This window comes from Homalodisca vitripennis, unplaced genomic scaffold (genome assembly GCF_021130785.1).
Source record: "Homalodisca vitripennis isolate AUS2020 unplaced genomic scaffold, UT_GWSS_2.1 ScUCBcl_5738;HRSCAF=12614, whole genome shotgun sequence".
In the NCBI taxonomy this organism is placed as follows: Eukaryota; Metazoa; Arthropoda; class Insecta; order Hemiptera; family Cicadellidae; genus Homalodisca; species Homalodisca vitripennis.
Window position 1 is genome coordinate 12617 of NW_025781849.1, and position 25962 is coordinate 38578.

The 25962-nt window shown below is 31.6% G+C and overlaps 2 protein-coding genes across 2 annotated transcripts; both read left to right on the forward strand.

The window, feature by feature from the left end:
- Positions 1-16240: 16240 nt before the first annotated feature.
- On the forward strand, positions 16241-17284 carry LOC124373500 (sugar transporter ERD6-like 4; the record flags this gene model as incomplete). Its single annotated transcript, XM_046831864.1, has 3 exons — positions 16241-16376; positions 16497-16781; positions 17259-17284. Coding segments are annotated over 3 exons (447 nt in total), but the record flags the coding sequence as incomplete, so codon positions are not given.
- A 133-nt stretch (positions 17285-17417) lies between these two features.
- LOC124373498 (facilitated trehalose transporter Tret1-like) lies at positions 17418-22881 on the forward strand (the record flags this gene model as incomplete). The annotated part of the gene is made up of 3 exons (XM_046831863.1): positions 17418-17714; positions 21426-21535; positions 22671-22881. Coding segments are annotated over exons 1-3 (618 nt in total), but the record flags the coding sequence as incomplete, so codon positions are not given.
- Between the last annotated feature and the right edge of the window lie 3081 nt (positions 22882-25962).

A 25962-nucleotide genomic window follows, 5' to 3' on the forward strand; every position in this document is an offset into this window, starting at 1 on the left:
CAAAATTAAATTACAATCTCTACAAACTAAATATCTTTCATCAATAATTTCTCCTCTATTATAACACTTGTAACAGTTGGCATTATACTCTTCCATTAAACAAAAAGATTTTTTGTTATAAATGGAGATTATGGAACTAACTCTGCCGAGATATAAAATTTTCAGCGCAAATGTTTGTGTTTACATTTCTACAACAGAGATAAATAGAAATAATTTCATTCTATTGTACAACTATTTAGGATATTTTGTCTATGATTACAAAGATTATTCCGGAAGAAATCGAGATTTTTCATCAGCGAAAGAGTATATTTTTGAAGTTTTAGAAGGAATGAAAGAGAATAATATGAACATCATCAATTATTGTAAAAGACAAAATGAATGATTGTGTCTTTGGTGTAGTGTTGTTAGTGTGCGTGTTTGCGCTATGGGGAATCACATCACATTCAACTTCTACGTGTCTATTGTTTAGAGACTTGGCCCTGCACTGCTACTGTCCAACCAAGTTAATGGCTAGGACATTTTTTCGTTCCCTGGACATTTTTTCGAGACTCTGGAATTTTTTTGTTCCTAAGTCTCAATTTTTCTTTTGGTAACTACTGTGTAGAATTTGATGGAGAGATACAATTAGGGAATTTGTGTCGGGTGTTTTGTAAGTGTAATGTTGTATTAATGAACGATGTGAATGATGAATGTAATGAACGAATTAAGGAAGAGAAGGAATTAAGGAATGAAGTGGAAAGGTGAGGAAGCAAATGGCGCGCCAACCACAGTTGTCATTACTCGGCTTGTTCTATAGTCATTTACACTATGGCCACTCGTGTAAAGACTTGTCCCCAACCACTGAACGACAACCATGTCTTCCTCAATAAAAAGCGCGCCTGAAGCTCTGGGATTTGAACCCAGAACCTCAGGCTTTGAAGGCAAGCGTCTTACCAACTGAGCTACGGAGAGTCTCGAAAGTTATAAGCTATATCTCTGCTATATAAGCTGTTCAATTAGGAGTGCTAGTTTACAAAATTTATTAATAATTTTATATTTCAAAAACCCACTCAACCGATTTTAATGAAATTTGGTACACATATAGTAAATACTTAACTCTTTCGACTTAACTTATCCATAAGGGTGAAATCATCCCCTATTTCTTAATATTCATAAAAAAATAAAAAAAATAATCCGAAAAAATCTGAAACTTCAAAAACAAGCGAGCTGAACTTAAAATTTCATGAAAATAACAAAATTTTCAAAATCAACCCCAATCATCCCTTATCTTAAAACTCTTATATCTCGAGAAACTATTGGAGCTTTTTTGCTGAAATTTGGTATATAGGATCAGTAAATATTAAAGTATTTTTTTAAATCATAACTTCCGGTCCAACCCTTAAGATGACCTTGGAATAGTTTTTTGTTAATATCATCCCCATTTTTAAGATATTCTTTTGAAATTAAAAATGAATACTTATATCAATGTCTTTAACAATTCTGTAAAGTTGTAGAATTATCCAATGAATAATATAGACAATAAGACGATTTTTTTCAAAAATTTTACTGAATTTCTCTAATATCGTTCTTAATCACATCATAGGCTAAAAATTTCTCAGAAACCACAACAACATAACAAATCGCGTTTGTAACAGCTTTTTGAAAATCCATATTGATAATTATATCGTTCTTTGAACCAGAAATATTTGTCAAACTCTTTGTTGTATCAATGACATAAATAGGTCTATTCGCTAAAAATTCTTTAGGATTGTAAATACATTTCCTTATTATTACAGTAAACTTTCTTAAAATCTTGATTACATCTGATACATGATTCTGAAAAGACCTCCGGAAATGTTTAAATTTTGTAATTCATCTGGATGATAAGAACCGTTCAATTTTACTCTGATATTTTTTACATCCAAACTATCAAACTTTGAAGGATTTTTTTCTTGATTATTCTGTCTATCTGTTTGAAAACCTATGATAACGAACTTGGGATTGAAGATATTTCTATAAATATTTGTAATATCGAACGAATAAGTTGTTCCGGAAATACCTTTTTGTTCAATACATTGCCAATCTAGAAAATTAATCATAATGTTTTTGACTTTTTGTAATTTCATCAATCAATCTAATTTTACTCGTGGTTTTATAATCAATCATTGGAAACTCTAATAAAAAAAATCTGTAATTGTTATTTTTCCATCAACAGGCATAACATTTCCAGTTGCAGTCTTCAGAATCACATCATCGTCTTCTGCTCTTATAAAACTTAGATAAAATCCTCCTTTATAGATCGGAATAGTAACATTTTCAAAAAATCCTAATCCAAAATGAGATAAATTTCCAGCTGCTTCAAAAACACCAAAATTTAAAATCTGATTCAAAGCCATTAGAAGTTTGAGAAATAACATCACTTTTTGAATACGAAATAGTTCCCTTAATTGTGCTTAATTGGCCACAGTTTTCGACTTCTTCTATCAATTTATTGTATTTTCTTACTTCAATCTTAGAAAATAAAAACGGTATAAAATTATCGATTAATCTAACATTATCAGTTCCAAGATATGCTTGACCATCTTGTTTTGTTAAAGTTCCAGAAATATAAAACTGGAAGTTAGACAAGCAAAAGTTATCTCCAAAATCAATATTAAACTCAGTTCTTTTATTCGGTTCATTCAAATGTTGTTTACTAATTGGATAGCAATTTTTAAACTCCGCCCTTTCAATATCACTAGCATATTTTCTGTAGTCCGCCATTTATATAGAAAAAATTTCAAGTTTTTTTTACGAAACATTTTAATCATGTATAAGTCGATAAGAAAAGATTTTAGTCATTTTTTAATGATCTACTTCGTCATATTCAGGATTCTCTTCCTTAAATTTTGCGATCTCGGTCACATATTTCAATAAAATTTGCACAGGATAGTAACCGCTATCTATAATATTGTTTCCAATCAACTGTATCTTTATTTTCATCCAAAAACTTTATACTCAAGTGTTGATAGAGACAAAGAACAGACATATGATCTTTTAATTGATAATGTATATTTTTCTTGAATGAACTCTGATGATAAAGTTTGATATTTAGCAATGTTATACCAATTCAATTTGTTTACGTATAATCTCATCATATTTTCGGATAATTCATATTTTTTAGAAATATCATCCCAATGTTCTTTTTTCAAATCTCTTTCGTGTTGCATTATAAAAAGATCGAAAGCACTGTAATGTCCCGCCATCTCTATTTATTAAGAAAAAATTTCAAGTTTTTATAAATTGGCTCTTTTTAGTGTTACATTCAGCACATTTTCCAGAAACTCTTTTAACTCCATTGATATTTGCATAGTATTTTATATCATTTGTTTCAGTTTTTGCCTTACACCTCACACAATATATGAGCGCCATTTATAAAGGAGAAATTTTGTCATCATAGCCACCTAACCCATTAAATCTGTCATCAATATTTTCAAAAGATTTATTAACATCTTCTTTAAATTTATTAAAGTTTTCTTCTAGTTTATTTACTTTATCGAGTTTATCACCTATTCCTTCAAGTAATTCACGAATTTTATCGTCATATGTATGATAATTTTGCGCAATTTTTCCCAATTGCTCATTAATATATTGCTCGATTTTCATAAGTTTTTCATTAATTTCACCAACATCGTCTACTGATCTTTTACTTCTTTCATCAAGTTTTTCATAGACTTCTGTTGTAAAATCTTTAACATGCTGTTTATGATTCTCATAATTTTGTTTTAGTTCATTAAACATTTTAATAGGATCTTCTAATTGAATCACTACAACAACATCAAATGGATTAATTCCTTTACTAACACTGCTAATTCTTTTTCCTTTAAAATCTATGGCATTTTTAACATTCGGATCATGTAAATCAACAATATCGATGTTTTCTGATAATTTTAGAGGTTTTAAAATTTGTTCTTTAACAACAACATCATGTTTGTCAATTACCAGGTCGAACACCGACAATTCTTTTTTTTATTAGCCAAACTAACATAATTCTTTTCAACTTTGATCGCTTCAGTAATTTTATCAGCTTTTTCGATATGAGACATTAAATTGGTAAATATTTTTTTTGCACCATCTTCAAATTCTTTTTTCAATGTTTTTATTTTATCAGCAACTTCACTTGAAACTCATGAAATTTGCAAGTTTGTTATCATATTCTGCTTTAAAATCTCTTTTTCATCAATTCGAATCTGTTCTTTAAATTCTTTGATTAATTTCTTTTCGATTTGATCAAGTTTTTTCGCTTCTTCAGAAGTTACGTTCGCCATTTAATTAGAAAAATTTTGAAACGTGGAACATAAAAACGTGAACGTGGAACGTAAAAACGTGAACACGAAACGTTAATACATGAACGTGAAACGTAAAACACGAAACGTGAAACATGAACGTGAACGTGGAACGTGAACAGATTTACAGTTTTTCTGTTATTTTCATAATGTAAATAAAAAGTAAAGATAATGTAAAAATAATTGTAACAAATATTTTATCAAGTAGATTTGTCAGACCACTGAGCAGCATTTATATTAGAAAATTTATTCAAATATTTACCATTTTTAGGCTTCAAAGTTAGATTAATAGTTAAAAATCCATAGTCTTCTTTCCAAATTTTATCACATAATTCATTAAAGTGGTTAAAACTCATATCAGATCCCACATAATTGTTGTAAATCTTTCTCGAATAGTGATCGTCTTGCTTAAAAAACACACAACATATTCAAATTATTTTCTAATAACTTGTTTATCAACCTTTGAAAAACATTGGGAAAGATAGATACAAGATATGTTTTTGTGACGAGACATTACGAAATATTCCTTAATAACGTCCTGATTTTCCAAAATACAATCATCAAAAACGATTAACGAATTGGGTTTACATTCGCTTAACGGAACTATGTCCTCAGAAGCATTATAAAAAATGTGATATTTCTTTGCTTAAGTTCTTCTCAATATTTTTGAATCTTTGTTGTAATTTTTTTGTATGTGTCTTGTTCTAAAGATTTACTAAAAACATACAAATTGGAATAAGGAATCAACCTATTGTAGATAAAATTCAATAATAAAGTTGTTTTTTCCACATCCACTTGAACCAACAATTAACAATCTGATTGGTTGATCTTTCTTATTTTCTTCAAACGTTTTGAAGTTTTATCTGATCTTTTTGCTTTAAAAATTTCCCCATTTAAATAGCGAAAATGAAGCTGTTCAAGTTGACTTCAGAAAGCTCTCAATTATTTTTAAACTTGGAACATCCTATTCATTTAGAGGAAGAATCAAATTATTTCATCGGTTTAAGCGGTTTTTATTCTGACAATTTTGTAATAAATATTAGTGAAAGTTCTCCTTATTGTATAGGATTTAGTGAGAAGAACATAACAAAATATTATGGTTTAAACAAAGGATATTATACTTTCGATCAAATAAAAAATTCCCTTAAAAATTATCTGAAAACATTCAAACAATCAGATAAATCTTTAAACTTTGACGAAAACAAGTTTGAAATGCAAAAAAATTATCTCTCTAATAAAATTCAAATAAAATCACCAGTAAGAATAATGTTTTCAGCAATTATTGTAGATTTATTAGGGTTTGTTCAAGAAACTATTGAGCCAAATCAGGTTATATTTAGGAAATAAAACGCCAAAATTTAGACCGTTTGATGTAATTGAAGTACATTGTAATCTCGTTGAACCTAGTTTTGAAAATCATACCGAACATTTACACAAAGAATCTGATATTTTGTACACTTTTTTCCAAATGTTGCTTATGGATCAAAAATCAGTGAAAAAACCGAATGAAATTGATTATATTCCAATTAGAAAAAAATATTAAAAGAATTCAAAAAATCGTTCTAACTATACAAGACTCTGAGGGAAATTTATTAAATAATGAGAGTAAAACAACAATATATTTAAGATTGAAAAAGGATTAAAATGGACCCCAAAATATAAAAAAAGCTTCGAAAACATACATTCTGAAGGTAGGGGTGATTCGCCCCCGCCTTCAAACTTTCAAAAAAAACACTGTTTTCATTAATGAATCTGGGCTTTATTCTCAAAATAAAAATTACTAGTTAAATGGAGACAGTTGTAGATCTAATAAATAATCAACTCAAATTCAATAATACAGAAATTTTTACGATTGTTGACGAAAATAACGAAATTTTGGTTCAAAGCAAAAGATGTTGCAGAAATTTTAGAATATGAAAACACGAGGCAAGCTATCATAAATAATGTCGATAATGACGATAAAACAACTTTTGAATGTATAAATTACAGGAGTCTATCCCATAGACCCCGAGAAAATATTTAAAAACATACTATTTTCGTTAATGAATCTGGGCTTTATTCTCAAAAATAAAAATTACTAGTTAAATTTCTTTTCTATCTAAATGGAGTCAGTTGTGAATCTACTCAAATTCAATAATAAAGAAATTTTAACATTTGTTGACGAAAATAATAAATTTTGGTTTAAAGCAAAAGATATTGCAGAAATATTGGAAATTTAAAAATACGATGAAAGCGATTAGAGATCACGTTAAAGACAAATATAAAAAAAGCTACGATAACATAGATTCAGAAGGGGGAACGAATCGTTCTTACCTTCAAACTTTCAAAAAAACACTATTTTCATTAATGAACCGGGCATATATTCTTTAATACTGAAATCAAAAACGAAGATAGCAGAAATGTTTCAAGATTGGGTTTTAGAAGAAGTTTTGCCAAGTATTCGTAAATTTGGTGTGTACAAACTTGAAAACAAGATTAAATATTTAGAGGACGAAGTTAAACACTTGCAAATTAAAGATGAAATAAAAACGGAAATAATCGCAAAACAAAGTGTAAAAATTGACTTAATGAAACCAGACCTTGTTTGTAAAAAATTTTGATAAGAAAAAACACCATGTTTTTGTATTAATTCAGAAGAATCACATGTGGGAATATCCTTATTACGTTATCAGAGCTCAAAAGAGAGAAATACCGAAAAGATTGAAAGAACTTGAAATTGATTACCCAGAAATGGAAATTTTATTAAGACATGGAGATCCAAATAGTATAAATCTCTACAAGCAAATGAAAGAGTCTTTGAATATTTTATACAACGGAAATCATTTTACTACAAATATGGCAGAATCTCGACTGATTTATAGAATATCTAAATTACACGATGAAAATGTTTCTAAATTTTACTAAAAACTCTCGATTTATTATATTTTGTTTGTAAATGTTTAGCATAAACTAGGTAACCATTGTAGAATTCTTTTTTCATATTCACAAGGCATTTCGTTTTTATAACTTTCGCTGAAAATTTTTTTAGCACAATCTTTGCAAAAAGCATCTTTTCTATCTTTACTATACTGCCAGTTATTAAATTCAGAAATATTTTTAATTTCTTTACAAAAGTAACACTTTTTCTCTTCTAAAGTTAATTTGTTCATTTTATCATGAACCTTACAATAACAGTCTTTTCTATTCTCTTCCTTATAAAATTCTTGACACTTTGTACATTTCTTTTGAGACTCCATTTATATTGAAAAAATTATTACACGATGAAAATGTTAAACTCTCGAATTATGATATTTTGTCTGTAAATGTTTTTGAAGATAAGGTAACCATTGAATGATTCGTCCACACTCGCAAAGAGTCGGTTTCTTTTGACGTTTTTGAATAATTCTTCTAGCACAATCTTTACAATGTGTATGTTTTTTTATCTTTACTATAATGCCAATCGTAAAATTTGGAAATATCCTTAATTTCTTTACAGACGCAACATTTTTTCTCTTCTAACGTTAATTTTTCTAATTTATCGTATAGTTCTCTCTCATATTTACTACGACAATCTTTACACATAGACCCTATTCCTCCTTTTTTAGTCTTATTTTTATGAAATTCTTCAAAATATTTATATTCTTGACAAATTGTACACTCTCTTTTTTGAGCCTCCATTTATATAGAAAAATTACAGCTTTGACTTTCTCAATTCATATTCATAAAACTTCCGGTTATTTCTTCATTATTTAAATCTTTTATACTATAAGTTACAGGATCTGTGTTATTAATTTGATAAATCACAAAGATTTCTCTTGACCAATTGTTCTTATATTTGTTCGAAAATGTTTGTTTTTTACTAACAATTCTTACATGATCATTGACTTTAAATTTAGTTTTCGTGTGAATTTCTGGTGGAACATACTTTAAAAACCGACTCTAATAACTCTTTTTCTGCATCTTTATCTACGTCTTTAGGCTTCATTTTGATTGTGCTATGAACAGTATCGTTATATTTCTTTACGATTTCTTGAAGAATATCGATCCATTTAAAGTTTTTATTAATCTCAAAAAGAACCTTCATTCTTTCATTTTGAGTTCTGTTATATCTCTCTACAATACTTGATTTCTCTTCGTTTTCAGTATGATAAATCTTAATGTTGTATTTTCTCAAAACTTCGTTAAATTCTTTATTTTTAAACTCTAAACCCTTATCTGTATGAAGTAGATTTGGTGGTTTGTGATTGATCTTTATCGCGTCTTTTACTATATCTTCGAAGGCTTTTGAAACATCTTTACCGTTTTTTCTTTTGATAGCTCTTGACCAAGCATATTTTGAGAAAGTATCAATAACATTTAACATATACTTGAATCCATCATTTTGATCCGAATAGTTAGACATTATTACTAAATCTGCTGCCCATAAATCGTCAATTCCTAAAGTTATAATTTTTCTCTTTTTAAACTTTTTTCGTACTGGTGGATGAATTTCTCTAGCTTCAATCTCGATTTCTTCCTTATTCTTAGATTCTTTCTTTACTTGTTTTTCATAAGGATTCTTTATAAATTTACTCTTATTTGTCTTACATTTTTGAACATTTTGCTGCAATTCTATACAATCCGTTTTGAGTTTGAACAATCTTAGAATCTATATTTTTCGTTTTCTTTTTACACTTGTGACAGTGAATTAAATCATCTTCCATTTATATATCAAAGTTTCCAACTTTGTTTAAACTCTTCTAAAATATCTGTTTTAATTTCGCCTTTATATCCATACGGTACTGTATCGATCTTATTTTCTAGGACAATTCTCTTATCATCTTTAGCGTTCAGTGCCAGCTTGTTTATGGTAACTGTGTACAACTCATGTTTGTAGCTTTTGATTACTGTCATCTCTCTAAATTCTTCTTTATCTTCGAACAAACATTTCTTCAAGTTTTCGATATTTATTGTTTTATTTACAACGCTTCTCTTAATCCCTTTGCATCTTACTGGATTTTTGTCTAGATATTTGTACGAGTACATTTTCGATCTCAATCCACAAAATTCTTCTAAAACTTCGCTATTTAACTCATCTTTGAATTTCCCTATTACCTTCTTATTTTTAGTAGTGAAACATTCGTGATCTTTTGGATAATCACTTGTATCAAAGTCATCTATATTTTCTTTAATAATTTTAAAAGGATCTCGTTTCAATTCTAGGAAATAACTGTCTGTATCCATGTAACACAGATTCAAATCTGGGTCAAACTTCTTTAATTTATCGTAAATAAAAACTCGTACATTAACAATTTTGATAGGTCAAGAACTGAAAATCCTATGTAGATCGGTTTGTTAAATTTAACCTTTTGTTTGAACATGTGACTCGCTATACAGTTATCGTCAAAGATATTAAAGCATTTGAAATTTGTTTTCTTAGCTTGTTTCATTGAAAATTCTCCATTTCCTAGTTTGATATCACATCTATTTCGCACATTTTCCATAGATTTTCCAAAAACTGAGTTGTTCATCAGCTTGTAAAAATCTTTCTCAAAGTCACTTGTAGCTTTGGTTCTCATGTTTGTGTTAAAATCAATGTACTTTTTTTGTAAAATTTCAAATTTCTTGAATGAACAACGTATTCAGTTTTATCCAGTAAAGTTGTGCAAAGTTTGTTTTTATAATGTTCGGGAGCAAGAGGTAAATCCTTGTGATGTTCATGTAAATTTGTTGGATATCCTAGATCAACTTCGAGAATATAGCCATAATCTTCGTCGCCAGTGAGTTCTAAAATTGTTTCTTGCCACTCTTCTTTTGTATATGTTTTAGGATTCATCCACTTGATATCACTAAACGGCAGTTTTTGCATAAGACCATAACCATAAAGGTTGTTTGCATCAAACATAAAGTAAATAGTTTTCGGGCTTTGTCTTATCGAAATCTTTCAAATATTTGTTATTTGCTTTAACATATCGTTTAATACATTGAGAAATACCTCCACGAATACCTTTTTCAATCATTAAATACATATTATAATCACTAATCAATTGTAATTCTATTTTCGTTAATTTTTAACATAGCGTCCCATGCGAGACTTGGAGCTGTTAGATAATGTGCTGGATCAAGTTTGTAACAATTTAGACAAATGTTTCTGAAGTTTTCGAATATATCAGCGAGCAATAAAACATCTTGGATATTGTACAAATCAGAGTAATTTCCAAGATTTTTCTCTTTTAATTTGTTCCAAACGCTCAAGTAGTGTTGATAATCTTTCTCAGATATGCTCTCGTCTGTCAAAAGTGAATAGAAATCTTGAATTTTCAGCTCTTCTGTGTAATCAAGTTTTTCAATACTATCGATAAATTCGTAAGGAAATATACCTTTTTCCAGATAGAATTTTAAAGATTTCTTCTTCGTCATTTGGTTGTCTTTCTAGAATTGCGTTCAATATTCGTCCATCTTGTATAAAATGATTTGTATGTTTGAAGTCTTCTTTCTTTAGATTTTTAGCTAACTTTTCAAATAGACGATGCCATGAATCTGAACGTATCTACGAACGAAAACTTGATGAATTTTCTAGGCTTATCATTGTCAAACTCATAGCCATATCCAGAATTTACAGAATAATTTATATATTTTTCATCTGTGTTTGCGATCAAATCAACATTTTCCATATTGTTTAGCCATCTCTTTTATGTACAAATGAGTATCGTAATTTGACATATTATGACAGAAAACTGGAATATTTTGTGGAAATTTCAAATTCAGATTACAACATGAATGAGCTGCGCCTCGAAAATTTACCTGTTAAATGACAATGATCTCTTACTTTATTATAACTCTTATCTTTCCAACTATCAGGAGTAAAACCATACTGAATTGACTCAACATCATAAGCAGACCATTCGCAAAATATGACAAACGTTTGCATTTTGGTATGAAATTTCTTCTTCTTCAGTCAATTTCATAGGTTTTTTGTTCTTAGAATTATATTTTGTAGCTATGTATTTTGATATTTTATTGAGTTCTTTCAAACAATTTTGCAGGAACATTTGGCAAATCTTCTTCATTTTTTGCTCGATAACATATCGGCTTGTACATACGATTGGTCACATTCGACACTAAATATAGAGTAAAACCATAAGGAATGTGCTTCTGAATCTTGGTTGTAGTCGATCTTTGTGGATTGTTCTTGCATGTCGGAATTTTTTCTAATATGCTCTCAAAATCCATATAAATAACGTACGGATGGCTAAACTTCTTTTGATAATTAGTAAATGATGTTGTTTGACCTGGAAATGGCATAATTGGTTTACAAACTTCATGTTGCTTGCAAATTTCTAAATTATCTGTTAAATCTCCAGATTTGTAGAAATGGCTTAAACATCTTCTACATAGCAATTTTGTATGTTCGTGTTTAGATAACTGAGAACTCACTAATCTATTTAAATCTGTTTATCAACACATAATGAGATTTGTCTTCTTGTTTAACATACAATAAATCGATTTCTAACTCGGCATTATAAACTTCGGAAATTTGTAATGGAACAATGTTGAGTTTTTCGTCATAAGTTCAATAAGTTTTTCGTCATATTAAATATTTATAGACATTTTTGGATATTTGTACTTGGAATTGGAGCTGCGTTTCTCAAATAATTGTATATCTTTTAAAGACATTGGATACTCAAAGCCCGAAAATATCTCGTCATTTACAAATTTCTCGTATTGCTTTGCTCTGTCAGCATTCTTTTCGGGTTTTCCAATAGCACATCGGATAGAATAAATAAAGCAATAGTCATCTTTATTTTTGATATTTATACAAGCTTTTTTATCTTTGATTTTCTTTTTTAAATCGATATATGATCCTGCGTTCATCATTTCGTGTTTATTAATGCTCAAAACTAGTTGTTTGCATCTTTTAAATGTCCATCCTGAACCCCTATTTGGATGATTTGTCTGTTTCTCGATGTGATAATTTATTAAATTGTTTAGAAATAAAGTCGTTTACGTCAAATATTTCGTCTGCTTTTATAGTAAAATACATTGGGCAAGTTTGTGGTTCACCGTTTACTAAAGTTCGTTCATATTCACATTCCAAAGAGAGATATCCTTTCATATTTTTAACATTCTCTTAAAATTTTTCTATTAAACTTTTAATTTCTGGCCTCATAATTGATAGATATTTGTAAAATTGACATGGAATTATTGTTTAAATTTGTTAAAATGTATTGCTTGAAAAGACCGTGTATTGAGAATAAAACTTCAACATCTATGATATTTTCAGGTTTTTCGTTAAGAGTTTTGTCAATTTCTTCGATCATTTCAGACTTAGTTTTATCGTTTGTTTCAATGGACAATTTTTCAGCAATTGATTGAATTTTTTCATCATTAAATAGATTGAGATCTTTTTTATCTTCCTTAAAGTTTTTCTTTAATTCACGCAATTTTTCTATATTGTACATCTTTTCATGATCGACAATTTGATTTTCTTTAGCCCATTGTCTTAAAAAATTCAGTTCTTTCTCGTAAATTTCTTTGTTTTTGGCATGGATTTTGGAGCCATAATGTCGATCATAGTTTTTTCTTAAAATTTCTTTTTTGCAAAACGGACATGTTACTTTATCACCCTCCATTTATATAAGAAAAATTTTAACTAGCGATTTTTTCTAAATTCCAATTTTATAGTGAATTTTCGAGAAATATCCTTCAAATTATCAACTTTTTAAGGTACATACAAACTGGTACTAGAATTTTTTTGAAAAATCTACCGAATTATCTCTAATTATTGCGAAGTTTTAGCTTAAAAGTTGATAATTTGAAGGATATTTCTCGAAAATTCACTATAAAATTGGAATTTAGAAAAAATCGCTAGTTAAAATTTTTGTCCTTTATAAATGGAGCTACTAAAGGAATTAAATGAAGTTGGTGATTTAAAGTTCAAAGAATATAAGAAGTTGAATGAATTAGAAGAAAATAAGAAATACAAAATTTTGAATCTGGAGAATATGAAAGATAAATTCGGGTTTACAATAATTGCCGAGTTGGAAGATTATAAAGTACACTTACCGAACAGATTTTTGACTGTTTTGGATGAAAAAAGATTAAAGAATTGAATAAACATGATAAATTACACTTGGTTGTTACTGGAAAGAAGACTATTAAAGATAAAGACTGTGTTACTATCAATTTTGTAGAGTAGAAGATTTTTCGTTTATTCATAGCAGACATTTCAAATAGATTGATTTGACAGCTCAAGAAAGTAGAAGCAAACAGCTATAGATTCGGTAATTTTTCATTCGTGAGTTACTGTTTGATTTTACAGATTCGTTTATTGTCCTTTAAACAGTATTTTCCATTACTGTTTGATTTTTACAGATTCGTTTATTGTCCTTTAAACAGTATTTTCCCTTGATTTACTGTTGGCTCCGAAAGTGAGCTAGAACCGCCATGTTCATATCTACTTATATATATATATATATATATATATATATATATATATATATATATAAGTGACTGTTATTATGTAGACGTAAATTACGTGAGAAATTAAATGGTAATGTTAAGATACTACTAAAATTGTTCATTACACTTTATGGGCACATTGTATAAAGCTGGTAATAAGCCTAAGAGGCACATGTCGTATTCAGTGATTACAGCGATTTTACTGTCGGAGATAACTCCGATAAAAGTGTAGCCTATGTTGCTAGAAATGAATTACAACATATCCTTCTTCACTAACAGATTAACATTTGTAACTCAAGAATCACTTTAAGGCAGTCCGAATAGTCTACGAGTTTTAACTCTTAAATAAATTAAAGGTGATAACATAACAATAATATGGTGCAATCTGTGGATAACTTCAAAACTAAGTGTACATTAATCCAGGTAATTAAACAAATTTTCATATGATTAATTAGTAATAACACTTACATTATTAAATAAACGATCAATAAGTAAGATTGTTTCATTTATTTAAGTTTGTCCGTTACCAGTAAAATGATCTACGATTGTAACTCATATCTGCATAGAAATTATTCTGTCCAACTTTTCCATTTGAATGGTCAGGTAAAATTAAGTACGGATTTTCATATAAAGTATAACCTTATCTTACTTAGTTTACCGTCTTTTTTCTCAATAAAACTTTCGGTTATTAGTTGTAGCGAAATAAATTTCGTTTCAAAATATTTATCTAAAAGTAAACAGGTATTTATTACGCATTTATCTAAGTACAAATATTGTAGGCCTAATACTCTTACTAACTTTCCACACAGTCTCCCGTGTTTTATTTATTAAAGTTTGAACACTTTGGTCGTCTTTTTGAAACCTAATATGAAATATTTCTAAAAAAAACCCCAATTATGTATATCTTAATTCGCTTAAACATTTTGCAAATGTTGAACTGATTGATATTTTTATTAAATTTTAATTCTTTTCTGAAAAACAAAAACATGCAGACATACGGTAAAGTAAGAAAGATTGGACTATACATGATACTATATTTATCTTTTATTTTTACTTGAAAAATCGAGTAGTGAAGTTTAATGGGTAATTTATGGACACTCTGTATATTATTGTATGAGAACTAAAGGAAGTTAATACTTGAACCTCTCTACCAATATTTTTAGGTATCCCTGAACCAAAGACAAACCAAAACTTCATATGAAATGCTTTCATTCTAATGCTTTTGAAAATTCAATAATTAGCAGAGTAGCAACAATTATTTTCACATAATTAATTTAATTTTAAGAACCGCTTGTAATGGGTTGCAGTTATATATATGGGTTGCGATATATATATATCGCTTTATAACCTAAAGATTTAATTAAAGAAAAAACATTTTTTAGAAGCTTTATTTTCAAAATAGCGGCTTCCTAAAACCTTTAAAAGTAATACCATACAAATGACAAAAGGCTGCTAATAAAACTTTAAGTATTAGCAGAATAGCTAACTCTACCGACACGGTTTAAGATGTGTAATCAAACTGGTTTGTTGGAATATTAAAACACTGATTGCAAAATATTGGACTGAAAATATCCATCCAGCCGCAAAAATTTGTCTTGTATTCAAAATTATTTTGTACTCTGTTATACACATATTGGTAAATTCATGAGAAGAAGATTTATGTAGACAATAAATGATTGTATTTTTCTTATATTTAATCAAAAGAAACCTAATTCCTGCAATAGAAAAGGAAATTAAAAACAAAATTCAACAGTTTAGTGTTATAACGTGCTGATTAAAGGTGCTAAAATTAAAACAGCTGATTGTTGTAGTTCACAAAACAGAGTTTTTACAATCAAAATGCACATTGTTTAGTAGGTCCTACTTGGTTTTTTAAAAGCGCATTATCTTAATTATTAACCGATTTTCTTAACCATGGTATCGTTGGATTTGTAATTAAACTGTCTAATTAAAATTTACCTTAAAAGCTTTTAGGAAGTCACCATTTTGAAAATAAAGCTTTTAAATATTTTAATTTTTTTTATACACTTTAGGTTATAAAGTTATATACAAAGTTTCAACTCATTAAAACAAGCCGTTTTCAAATTACAAATAATTATGAGAAAAAACAAAATGGCAGATATTCGGGTAATTAATGAGCTTTCTAAATTTTTAATATAACGTTTTGGTTTTTCTTTGGTCCAGGGATAATACAAGAATATATTAATGGAGAGTTCTGGGACACCCTGTATATGGATACCATTAGGATTATGTGGGTGAAGTATTACAAAAGATATTTCCGAAAACTTGTCAATGGTAATTTTTAGCGAAAACCACTAAAAAATTCCTGTTGTCACTGTTTTCACTGATGTTTTATATGTAGTGCAATATGATATCGATCTTTTGTAAAATCGATTGGTAAGAATCCGAAAATGGCATTCAGCAGTCATATATATGAACTTTATGCATGTTGATTTTATATAAAGAATTTATCTTTCACCTCACAATGCGTTGAATATATGTAATTTAATGCTCAGATAGGAGCAAGTCTGCTGATCAACTGGGGAATGATAAACTCGGGAATCGCGTTGGGGTTTCCTTCCGTTGCAGTTCCACCCCTACTGGGTTCCGGCCCTGGCTTACACGCTTCTGTCAGCGAAGCATCCTGGGTAGGTATGTTCCTTCATTATATTTTGTTGATTTCAGAAAGATCATCACATTTATTAAACAAAAAATATTTCTATTTAGGAATGGATCTCTGTATGAAATAATTTTGTGTAATTTTTGCCTCAGCCGGTCTCAGCTTCGCCTCAGCGCCAGTGGCCGCGCTGATGGCTGGGCCACTGATTGACAGTATCGGCCGCCGCTGGAGTCTCCAGCTGCTGAACGTAACGTTCGCAGCAGGCTGGCTGCTGATAGCAGCCTTTCCCCTCTCTCTGCTCGCCCTGTACTCCGGCCGTCTGCTGACAGGGTTCGGGATGGGGCTGGTGGCCTCCACCGCCGCGAGCTACACAGCTGAAATCGCTTCCGTGTCTCTCCGCACCGTCCTTGTCAATTTTATCCCAATCATGATGGCCTGTGGGGTCTTCCTCTCATACCTTGGAGCTTTTTTGTATCAGGTAGTACTGTCCCTTTTACTCTCCTTATCATTCTCTCCTGATTCTCTAATTATTTTAAGAAATCGTGCACAGAAAAATATCATGTGTATTTCTTGTCATAACCATGAGGTTGCTGGTGTTGCCATTTGATCTGCGGATCGGATGGCTACGACAATATGATTTTTAGTAAACGATATCAATTTCATTACTTAATGAAATTATCGGTCTTTTTATAGGTTATGTATGATCTCATAAGTTTAAACATATCTTATTAGTTAAATAATGGATAAAAATTACGTACTTTATGCATAACTGGTTGCCTCTTCAGCCGTAATATACAAATAAAATAATCGTTAACCTAGCCATGGGTATATTTCAAAATAATCCAAAATACTACTTTTAATGCTGAAATTCCTTGTGAAATGAAAAAAAAACTGTTTTATATTTTTTTGTCCAGATAATTGTCTCGAAGAGCTACAATAGAATTAAAAGAATAAATCAATAAAGACCGTAATACCGAATAAACCGAATGCATGGCTCTTTTGGACTCTCACTTTTTATAAATGTTCAGGAATCATGGAGCGAAGTATCTTGGTTCGGATTCGGCATTTCTGTGATGTCACTGGTCCTGACGCCGCTGCTGCCGGAGAGCCCGTTGTGGCTGCTGAGCAGAGGTCGTGCTGAGGAAGCGCTGCAGGCCCTGCAGAGACTGCGGGCAGCAACAGCCCCCGAGCAAGTCAAGGAGGAGCTGGACAGCTTCAGCAGCAGAGCGAGCGACACGCAGCAGACAACCTCCTGGCTCTCCACCTTCCACAACCTGCGGCAACCTCAGGCCTACAAGCCGCTTCTCTTCATTAACGCCTTCTTCATATTCGTTCAAGGATCTGGGGTTTTAATACTTATTTCGTATGCTGTAAGTACCTTGCTTTCATGAAACCAGGTGAATTTCAAATTAACCTGACCGAAGTGGGCGAAAATTTAACGGTAGCTATAGTTTTAACATATTACAGTACATGGAGTTCTGATAATAATACTCGTTTATTACCTGGTTATCAAAAGAATAACTTTAATATTAACTATGAATAATGTTATTTTCTTTGTATTTAAAAGAGAATAATTTATGTATTCTTAGAATAAACTATTGTGCAAAATAAACATCTCAAACTACATAATTTGAAATATGTTATTGACGAAAGAAGAAGTCTCTATTGGTCCTCGATTCACATTTCGTTTATGGTTTTGTTACACGATTATGTCCATTATATACAAGAGTATTTATTGTCTGGAAACACCTTGGTATTTTTTAAACCATATAAGATAAACTCTTCAGATACGCTTACGTAAAATTTAATACGCATATAATTTTAATTTAGGATTTCATTATTAAAACGCAATACTGAACTACACTTGAAAAGCTTTACATTACGACATGAAATAATATTAAACGACCGCTATTTGTAATAGGGTAAATGTTTAAGGCTCGCTTTACAGTGATAATCTGCCGGCTGGTACTTCTACGGCTACTCGGGTATGTTCTTAATACCGTTATATTGATCCTCCTAATGAGTTAGGCTAATACATTTAATAACGAATATTTAACTAATTGAAAAAGTCAAACAAAGTTTAAAGACCATGTAGCTTAATGCTGTTATTTTGTACTGCAATTCCTTTGTTACATTATATCATCATGCAACAGCAAAATTATAACTAATTTTGCCAACATACGCCGTTACACCATCAATGTATGTAAAGACAAGAACTAGGCAAGGTCTTTCTAAAATAGTGACATTGTCTGTCTTCTGATCGTATGTGTGATATAATGATTGAAAGGCCCTCGAGCTCTGAATCTTGCTTCATAAGTTTATTTATTTATTTATTGTATACGGTTAACACCATTTTATATTACATGATAAATTTACAGTTTGGATTTAAATGGCTAACAATACAGGCATCTAATTCTATGTATATGAGGTTACCTCCGCCCTTATTACTATTAAATACATACTCTTATAGACCAAACACAAATTAACAGACCATGCAATTGATTTAAATAAATAATTAAAAAGACGTAGTAAATCATTACAAGCATTAAGAAACCTTATTATATTATAAATATATACAGAAATGGTTCTAATCAACAGGCAAGTACAAAATATGTCTACACTCTACAAATTCCAGAATAAACAGATCACCCTTCAAAAATAAAACTTGGAGAGTTCCTTTTTAAAAGTTACCTCAGACATAGTAAAGAAATCAATGTGATCTGGTAAGCTATTTCCCAGGCGGTGAAGACGTGGCACTGAGCTGTGGTAAGAATACAGAGTCTGACAATATTTCCTCTCAAACATATGATTTGTTCTGGCCAATCTTGAGCAGCGAAAATCTATTCTCCCAAGTAGATCAGGAGAATCCACTGAAGATGTAATAATCTTTCGGAGAAGAAGTAAATCATTGATCCTCCGCCTGGTGCTCAGAGATTGAAGACCAAACTGATGGCTGATGTCATCCAAAGGAACCTCCGCATAATGAAAGCCAAGTTTCATTCCTAGAACTCGAAGAAACTTCCTCTGTATGCTCTCAATGGAATCAATATGGCCTATTTGATATGGCGACCACACTGGTGAACAATATTCTAATATGGGGCGAACTAATTGTACATAGAGTGTTCTAAGCGCTACAGGGGAAGAAAACCCATCTCTGGATACCCTAATAATAAATCCAAGAGCTGAATTTGCCCTACGGCTAATAAAGTCAATGTGACTTTTAGGATTAAGTGAAGATGTCATAGTCACCCCAAGATCCTTAATCATAGAACATCTGCTGAGTGGTTCCTCTCCAAGAAAGTACTCGAAGGTCTCCTCATTCATCCGTCGGGAGAAAGTAAGTACTGAGCACTTTGATACATTAACCTCCATTTTATTTCTATAACACCACAATAGTACACCATTCAAGTCAGCCTGTAGATCTCTGCAATCAGACTCCGAAGTGATCTCCTTGTATATTTTGGCATCATCTGCAAAGAGCAATATCTTGGAGTGTTTAATGACAGAAACCATATCATTAACATAAATGGCAAAAAGCAAAGGCCCAAGGAGGGAACCCTGGGGGACTCCAGAAAGCACAGGGAAAGCTGTGGATTTCAAACCTCTGTATCTAACCACCTGATAACGATCACTCAAATAACTTCGAAACCATCGTAGCATGGGACCAACAACGCCCAAACTACTAAGCTTGGCTAGCAGATGTTCATGGCTAATCTTGTCAAATGCCTTAGATAGGTCTATGTAGACACTATCAACTTGACTTCCTATATTGAAAGCAGATATGATGTTATCCTGATAAATAATGAGATTCGTGGCGGTTGATCTTCCCCTCAAGAAACCATGCTGAGCAGTGGATATAGTGTTCTTGACAAAAAAAGAGAGTCTATTGAAAACCATGGCTTCAAACACCTTAGCTAGAGTCGATTGAATTGAGATAGGTCTGTAATTTCTTATGTCTGAGCTGTTTCCAACTCTTATATATGGGCGTAACGTAGCTAGTCTTCAGGCAGTGAGGGAAAACCCCCAACCGCAAAAAACTCATTGAAATATAAAGTTAAGTGAGGAGCTAGAATAGAGCTACAGTATCTTAATATTGACGGAGGTATCTCATCAGGTCCCGCTCCTTTATTGGCATTCAGGGAGGACAGCTCTCTCTTAAGTTCCACGGAAGAAATAGAAAATTCTGCAAGAGAAAATGCAGTTAACTGGTCCTCATATGAAGGACACTCAACATGCATCTGGTAGACAGATGAAAAATGCTCTGCGAAAAGTTCGCATATATCTTGCGGGTCATCTACAGCCCTATCGTTTTAGATGCATTGTGTCATTTATCCCTGTTTTGTCCTTTGTGTTGTTAATGTGAGCCCAAAAGGCCTTAATATTATGTCGCATGGCGCTTTCAACTGAATCAATATACTGCCGGTAAACAGTGTGCAGTAAGTTCCTTACATTGTGTCCGCACACTGCAAAATTCTCTATATAATTTCAAACTATTTGTTGTTTTATATTTGCAATGCAGCTTCTTCTTTAAGGATACCAGTCTCTTCAAATCTTGTGAGAACCAACAAGGGAAGGTAGAAGCCCCACAAAACTTTTAAGGGCGTATAAAATTTAATCAGGGCAGTAAGATTAGAGCAAAAGGTTCCAAACGATGCCTCAACCTGCTCAGGACTAGTCAGTATGGGGTACTGCCAAAGTTGCAAGTTACGAAAGATTTCCTCCTCATTACTGTTGTTAAAGTCATACTTAGAGATCTTACTTTTGGATTTTCCATGTTCAGAGCATATAATTACAATATCCAAAGCAGGATGATGAGATTCCAGATTTACTAAAGGATCTAAGGCCGGGTTTACTGATACATAGCTGTCTGATGAGAATATGAGGTCCAGCAAGACTCCACGATCATTCATAACTCCATTAATTGGTTTCTCTTCGACTAGGGAAGAACTATAGATTTTGAAATCGAGAGGTAAAAGAACATAGAGGTTTTCTCAGGATATTGAACGAATTAAAGATCAAAACACCAGAATTGAAAATCTTCTGATAATTAACTATTTGTTTGAATGTTTTGGTTTTTTCAGGTTAACTTTAGTCAAATCGCACAGCTAGACGTGCAAGCGTACCAAGTGTCCCTGGCAATAGCGGTGATGAGGGTGGTCGCAACACTTCTGACAAGTTGGGTCTGCAACAGGTATGTAAAGGTTTCACTCGATAATAACATTTTATATTACATTAATAAATCTAGTAATGCAGTTTAATTTGTTTACAAAAAATAGGTCACGTTGTTGGTGGTGAAAATTTGTACTGGGACAATTTCTTTCCATGTAGTTTTTAAATGGACGTTTTCGGTGGCAAGATTAATTCATAATGAATCAACAGTCATATACGTGTATTAAAGTCGAAATTGGGTGTGTAAACGAACTTTTCTCATGGTTCTTTCATATATTTACAATTCTTTGTTTCCGTAATACAACATTTCGATGTCTGAAATCTGATCTCTTTCTCACGTGAATAACTGACCTAATACATAACTAAAATATAGGTTATCATAAATCATATCAGAACGCTTTGATACGCGTTTTTCAGGATAATTGATACCATGTTGTATGTCAATTCCATGTACACACATCTAAAACATGCACTCAATAAAAATACGACTAACGATTTATTTATTTATTTCCAACGGCAGCAGCCAATTTACAAAGACAAGCATAGATGGTAGAATACAGCGGGAAAAAAATTAATACAATCAGATGAAAAATCTACATAAAGTAAACAAAATAGGTAGGCCTATACAAAAATTTGATAGTAAATAATAAGTATCCAAAGATTATAACAAGTTATAAATATCCAAAACATAACAACAAATAAAAAATAAAGATTAACAAACAACAATAATTACTCAAGTATGGAAACAACTCAGAAAAAATGATTCAAATAAATTGTACTTTATATAAAAAACAATAAAAAACAACTAAAGTATAGGTAGATATCAACAAAAGTAGAATAATAAACGATTACGTAAAGGAAAAAATATTTACGATTAAGAACGAACTGAAGAATGCAGGCCACAATAGGTGTGCACTGAACGACCAACCACTGAGAACTGACCAAAGAGCAATATTAAAATAGCGATCGTTACGGTAGAAACAAGATGGCGGACGGAGTGGGTCTTTTTATTATTGGTTTATTCTAGATGGACTTTACAAACTCTTACTGTAACTCCATAAACTACGATAATGTAGTTTAAATAGTTTGAATATTTTATTAATCTTGAGCTTCAATTTATTCAAGTTTTCACTGTTTTAATTGCATACATTCAAAAGATACGGCAAAAGAGGTCCTGCCCTTTTTTTTTGGAAGCGTGACTGCAGTGAGCATTGGGGTTCTTGCCGCCACCGTTTACCCCTTCTTTACCCTCCCGTATTGGATGATCACGACAGTTGTCCCTCGTCTATGTGCTATCCTGCTGCGTTGTGCTTCTCCTCCATACCATGGTCTATGCTAGGGGAGATCTTCCCTACAAATGTGCGAGGGGTAAGTAATGTTCGAAACTCTGGTTTCATGGACGAATATGTTAATAGTATCAACGAAGTACGGTAATTTTCTACTTAAGTTGGATGGACATCTGTACTTTAAGTACACTTATCTACACTGAATTCACCCGTTGTTGAGAGTGATGTGCTGTCTAACCACTGCCGAGACACGGTGGCAGGCTGGTTCACAGCAGCACCAACTGCTTGAGCCTTTATATTGTTAGTAAATATTAATTTCTCCCAGAACAAGAATAACTTCTGGCTGCTTTACACCTTTCCAGTTAAAACGTATACTAGGTAGAATAAAAACCGATTGTGTCACTTGTATCTGGACAACACTTCGTATGTCCAGGAGCGACATATCACTAACCGCAGTTGTCGAGGAATTGGGGTGTAAGGATGAATCGATTGATATAGTTTTACTATGGAGGACGACTGTGAGTGTGAGTAGAACTTTCTTAGTGTTAAATGCAAGTTGCTAGACTGTACTTGAGGGAGAGTACTGTCCCGATCGAGTTGATGAAACAACACCCCTCCTTCCAAGGTGATAATGATTGAGATATAGTGCCCGTTATCTTTTCTCATGGGATCTTTACAAGAGACAGCCCCAACTCCCAGCCTTACCCATCCTGAGTATCCTGTCACTCTGGAAGCTAGGAAGTGCAATGAGAAGTTTCACAGTTTCTTACCTTAAGTTAAAAAGAGAAATATTTCTTCATTGATAAGAAAGGTCCATCGTATGCAATAGAACTGTCAACTTCTTCCACCGTATCAGAGGGGAAACAGCAAGGGAGAGCGACCTATTATGAATTGGGCGCATCAAAAATTTGAAAATTTGCACAATTCGCGTAGACGGTCTCCGATAGATGTTCTCATTGAGTCACAGCCTCAGTGGCTCACCGAGTTTTGAGCGGGATATAACTCCGAATAATTGACAAATCCGGTATAGTGAAATTGGATGACATAAGAATCAACTACAACTCTAAAACGAGATTACTGATAATTGTGACTATTAATAAGCATATCAATCGTCAACAATCACCACGGCAGTGATGTTGAAACGTGGTATCTTCATTATTTACAAGGTATACAGTAGTTTTATTTTGCAATAATTTAAGGTTAGTGACAACCTATGATTTCTTATGATCTTGAAGTCTGATCGTGACATTTTATTTATGTATTTATTTGTTAATTTCCAACGCTAAACCATTATAATTTTTACAACATATTTGACACAATAAATGAATGCATTTCGAGATATTTTTATATATTCCGGTACTTAATAAAACTGACACCGTTTGAATTGCAAGATGCTAAATAAATAAAAAATGTATTGATATGGTCTAATGGTTTCTGGGCACAGCAAAAAACCGATATGTCACTTAAATCTCGGCAACCTTATGGATGTCCAGGAGTAGCATACCACTAACAGCAAATGTCGAGATTCTGGGGTACAAGGGCAATTCTATAGGTCTAGTCTACCGCGGGAGATGACTGTTGGAGTTTGGTGGGGTACGTTCCCTAACTATCAGAGGTTTTTGCTAGCCTCAACAAGGTTGTGCCACCCCCTGCCTGCTTTGACTGGAGAGGCTGGTTCAGAGCAGACCTCCCCTACTTCGGGGGGGACATTACTTTGAGATTAGTGCCCTAATTCTTCATCGTGGATCTCGATAGGTGAAGGCCTCTACCCCCTAACTTTTACCCATCTTGAATATCTTGTCATTCCGTGAGCAGCGCTAAGGTTCTTATAGGACTAAGTGCAATTTATAAGCTTCTTGTGCTAAGAGAACAAAAAAAATGTACTTAGCAATAAATATTGAGATTTCTTGTCGTAAATGAGATGTGAAAGCGTTTTAGCTTGATATAATTCAAGAATAAAAAAATTATCATTTTGAATTAAAAAGAATCACCCTTTAAATATTTTTCACAGATTGCGAATGGACTGACAACTTCTATCGCATTCATCGAGTCAGTTTTCATGGTGAAACTCTACCCTGAGGCGGTTCTTTTCTTTTGGAGCGTTTCCCGTATTTTCCTTCTTCTCTGTTTGCTCACTGCTCGGCACCGTGTTCCTATACTACTTCCTTCCAGAGACACACGGGAAAACACTTAAGGAAATTGAAGAATATTTTACAGGTGATTTATAATTGTATTAGTTTATGTAGATAAATACCACATTCTAGACTTTTTATTCGAAGGCCAACCCTAACATGCATATAACCAACTGAAAACTGTTTAAACTAAATACACCTTGATTTACTTTGACTCATGTTTTTGCTTCCGTTGTGACCTCGAGGTATTTCAAAACTCATTCTTCTTTGCGAGTTTACTTCTTTAATTCACGAAGTCACGATTAAAAAATACCTTTTATGAGATCAAATATTTATTAAACGTAATGATACCGAATAAAATTTAATTATTTTTAGTTTGATTGAAAATATTTGAATAAATTAGCTTGAGCTTAAATCTATTTTTCAAAAAATGTTATAAAAATTTAAAGTAACACTTAGTCGCAAGCCTAATTAACTAATAAAACTAATAACATTTTTATTTATCATGTTCAATATTGAACATAATACAACTAAGCTAATGTTTAATGTAATAATTTAAAAATTTTTGAATAAACTGTATTAATTATAATCAGAAAATCTGAAACATGGATTCCAGAATGTCATGCATACCTCAAAGTGATATTAATGAAATCATGTAAATTGGAACTAATAAGATTGCGATTTGCAAATAAAAAAATATTATTATAAAAAGTGATTTACTAATTTAATAAGGGTTTATTCAGTAGAAGTTATTCTATATTTGGTTAGTCTTTATAAATTAAATACCTCCGGTCTAGTCGTAAAGAAAGGTTCACATGTGTCACTCATCTCGAAATGTCAAACTGAATATCCATAACTTTGTTTAGACCTTTAATTTTCACAACACTAATGGTAAGATAACCCTCAAAGTAGGCACGTTTATATATTATTTTCCACATTATTATAGCCCTGAACTGTGAATTGAATATTGAAATTAACTATGAACATACCTTCATCAAACAGTAGTCATAACGCTACTATAATATTTCTAC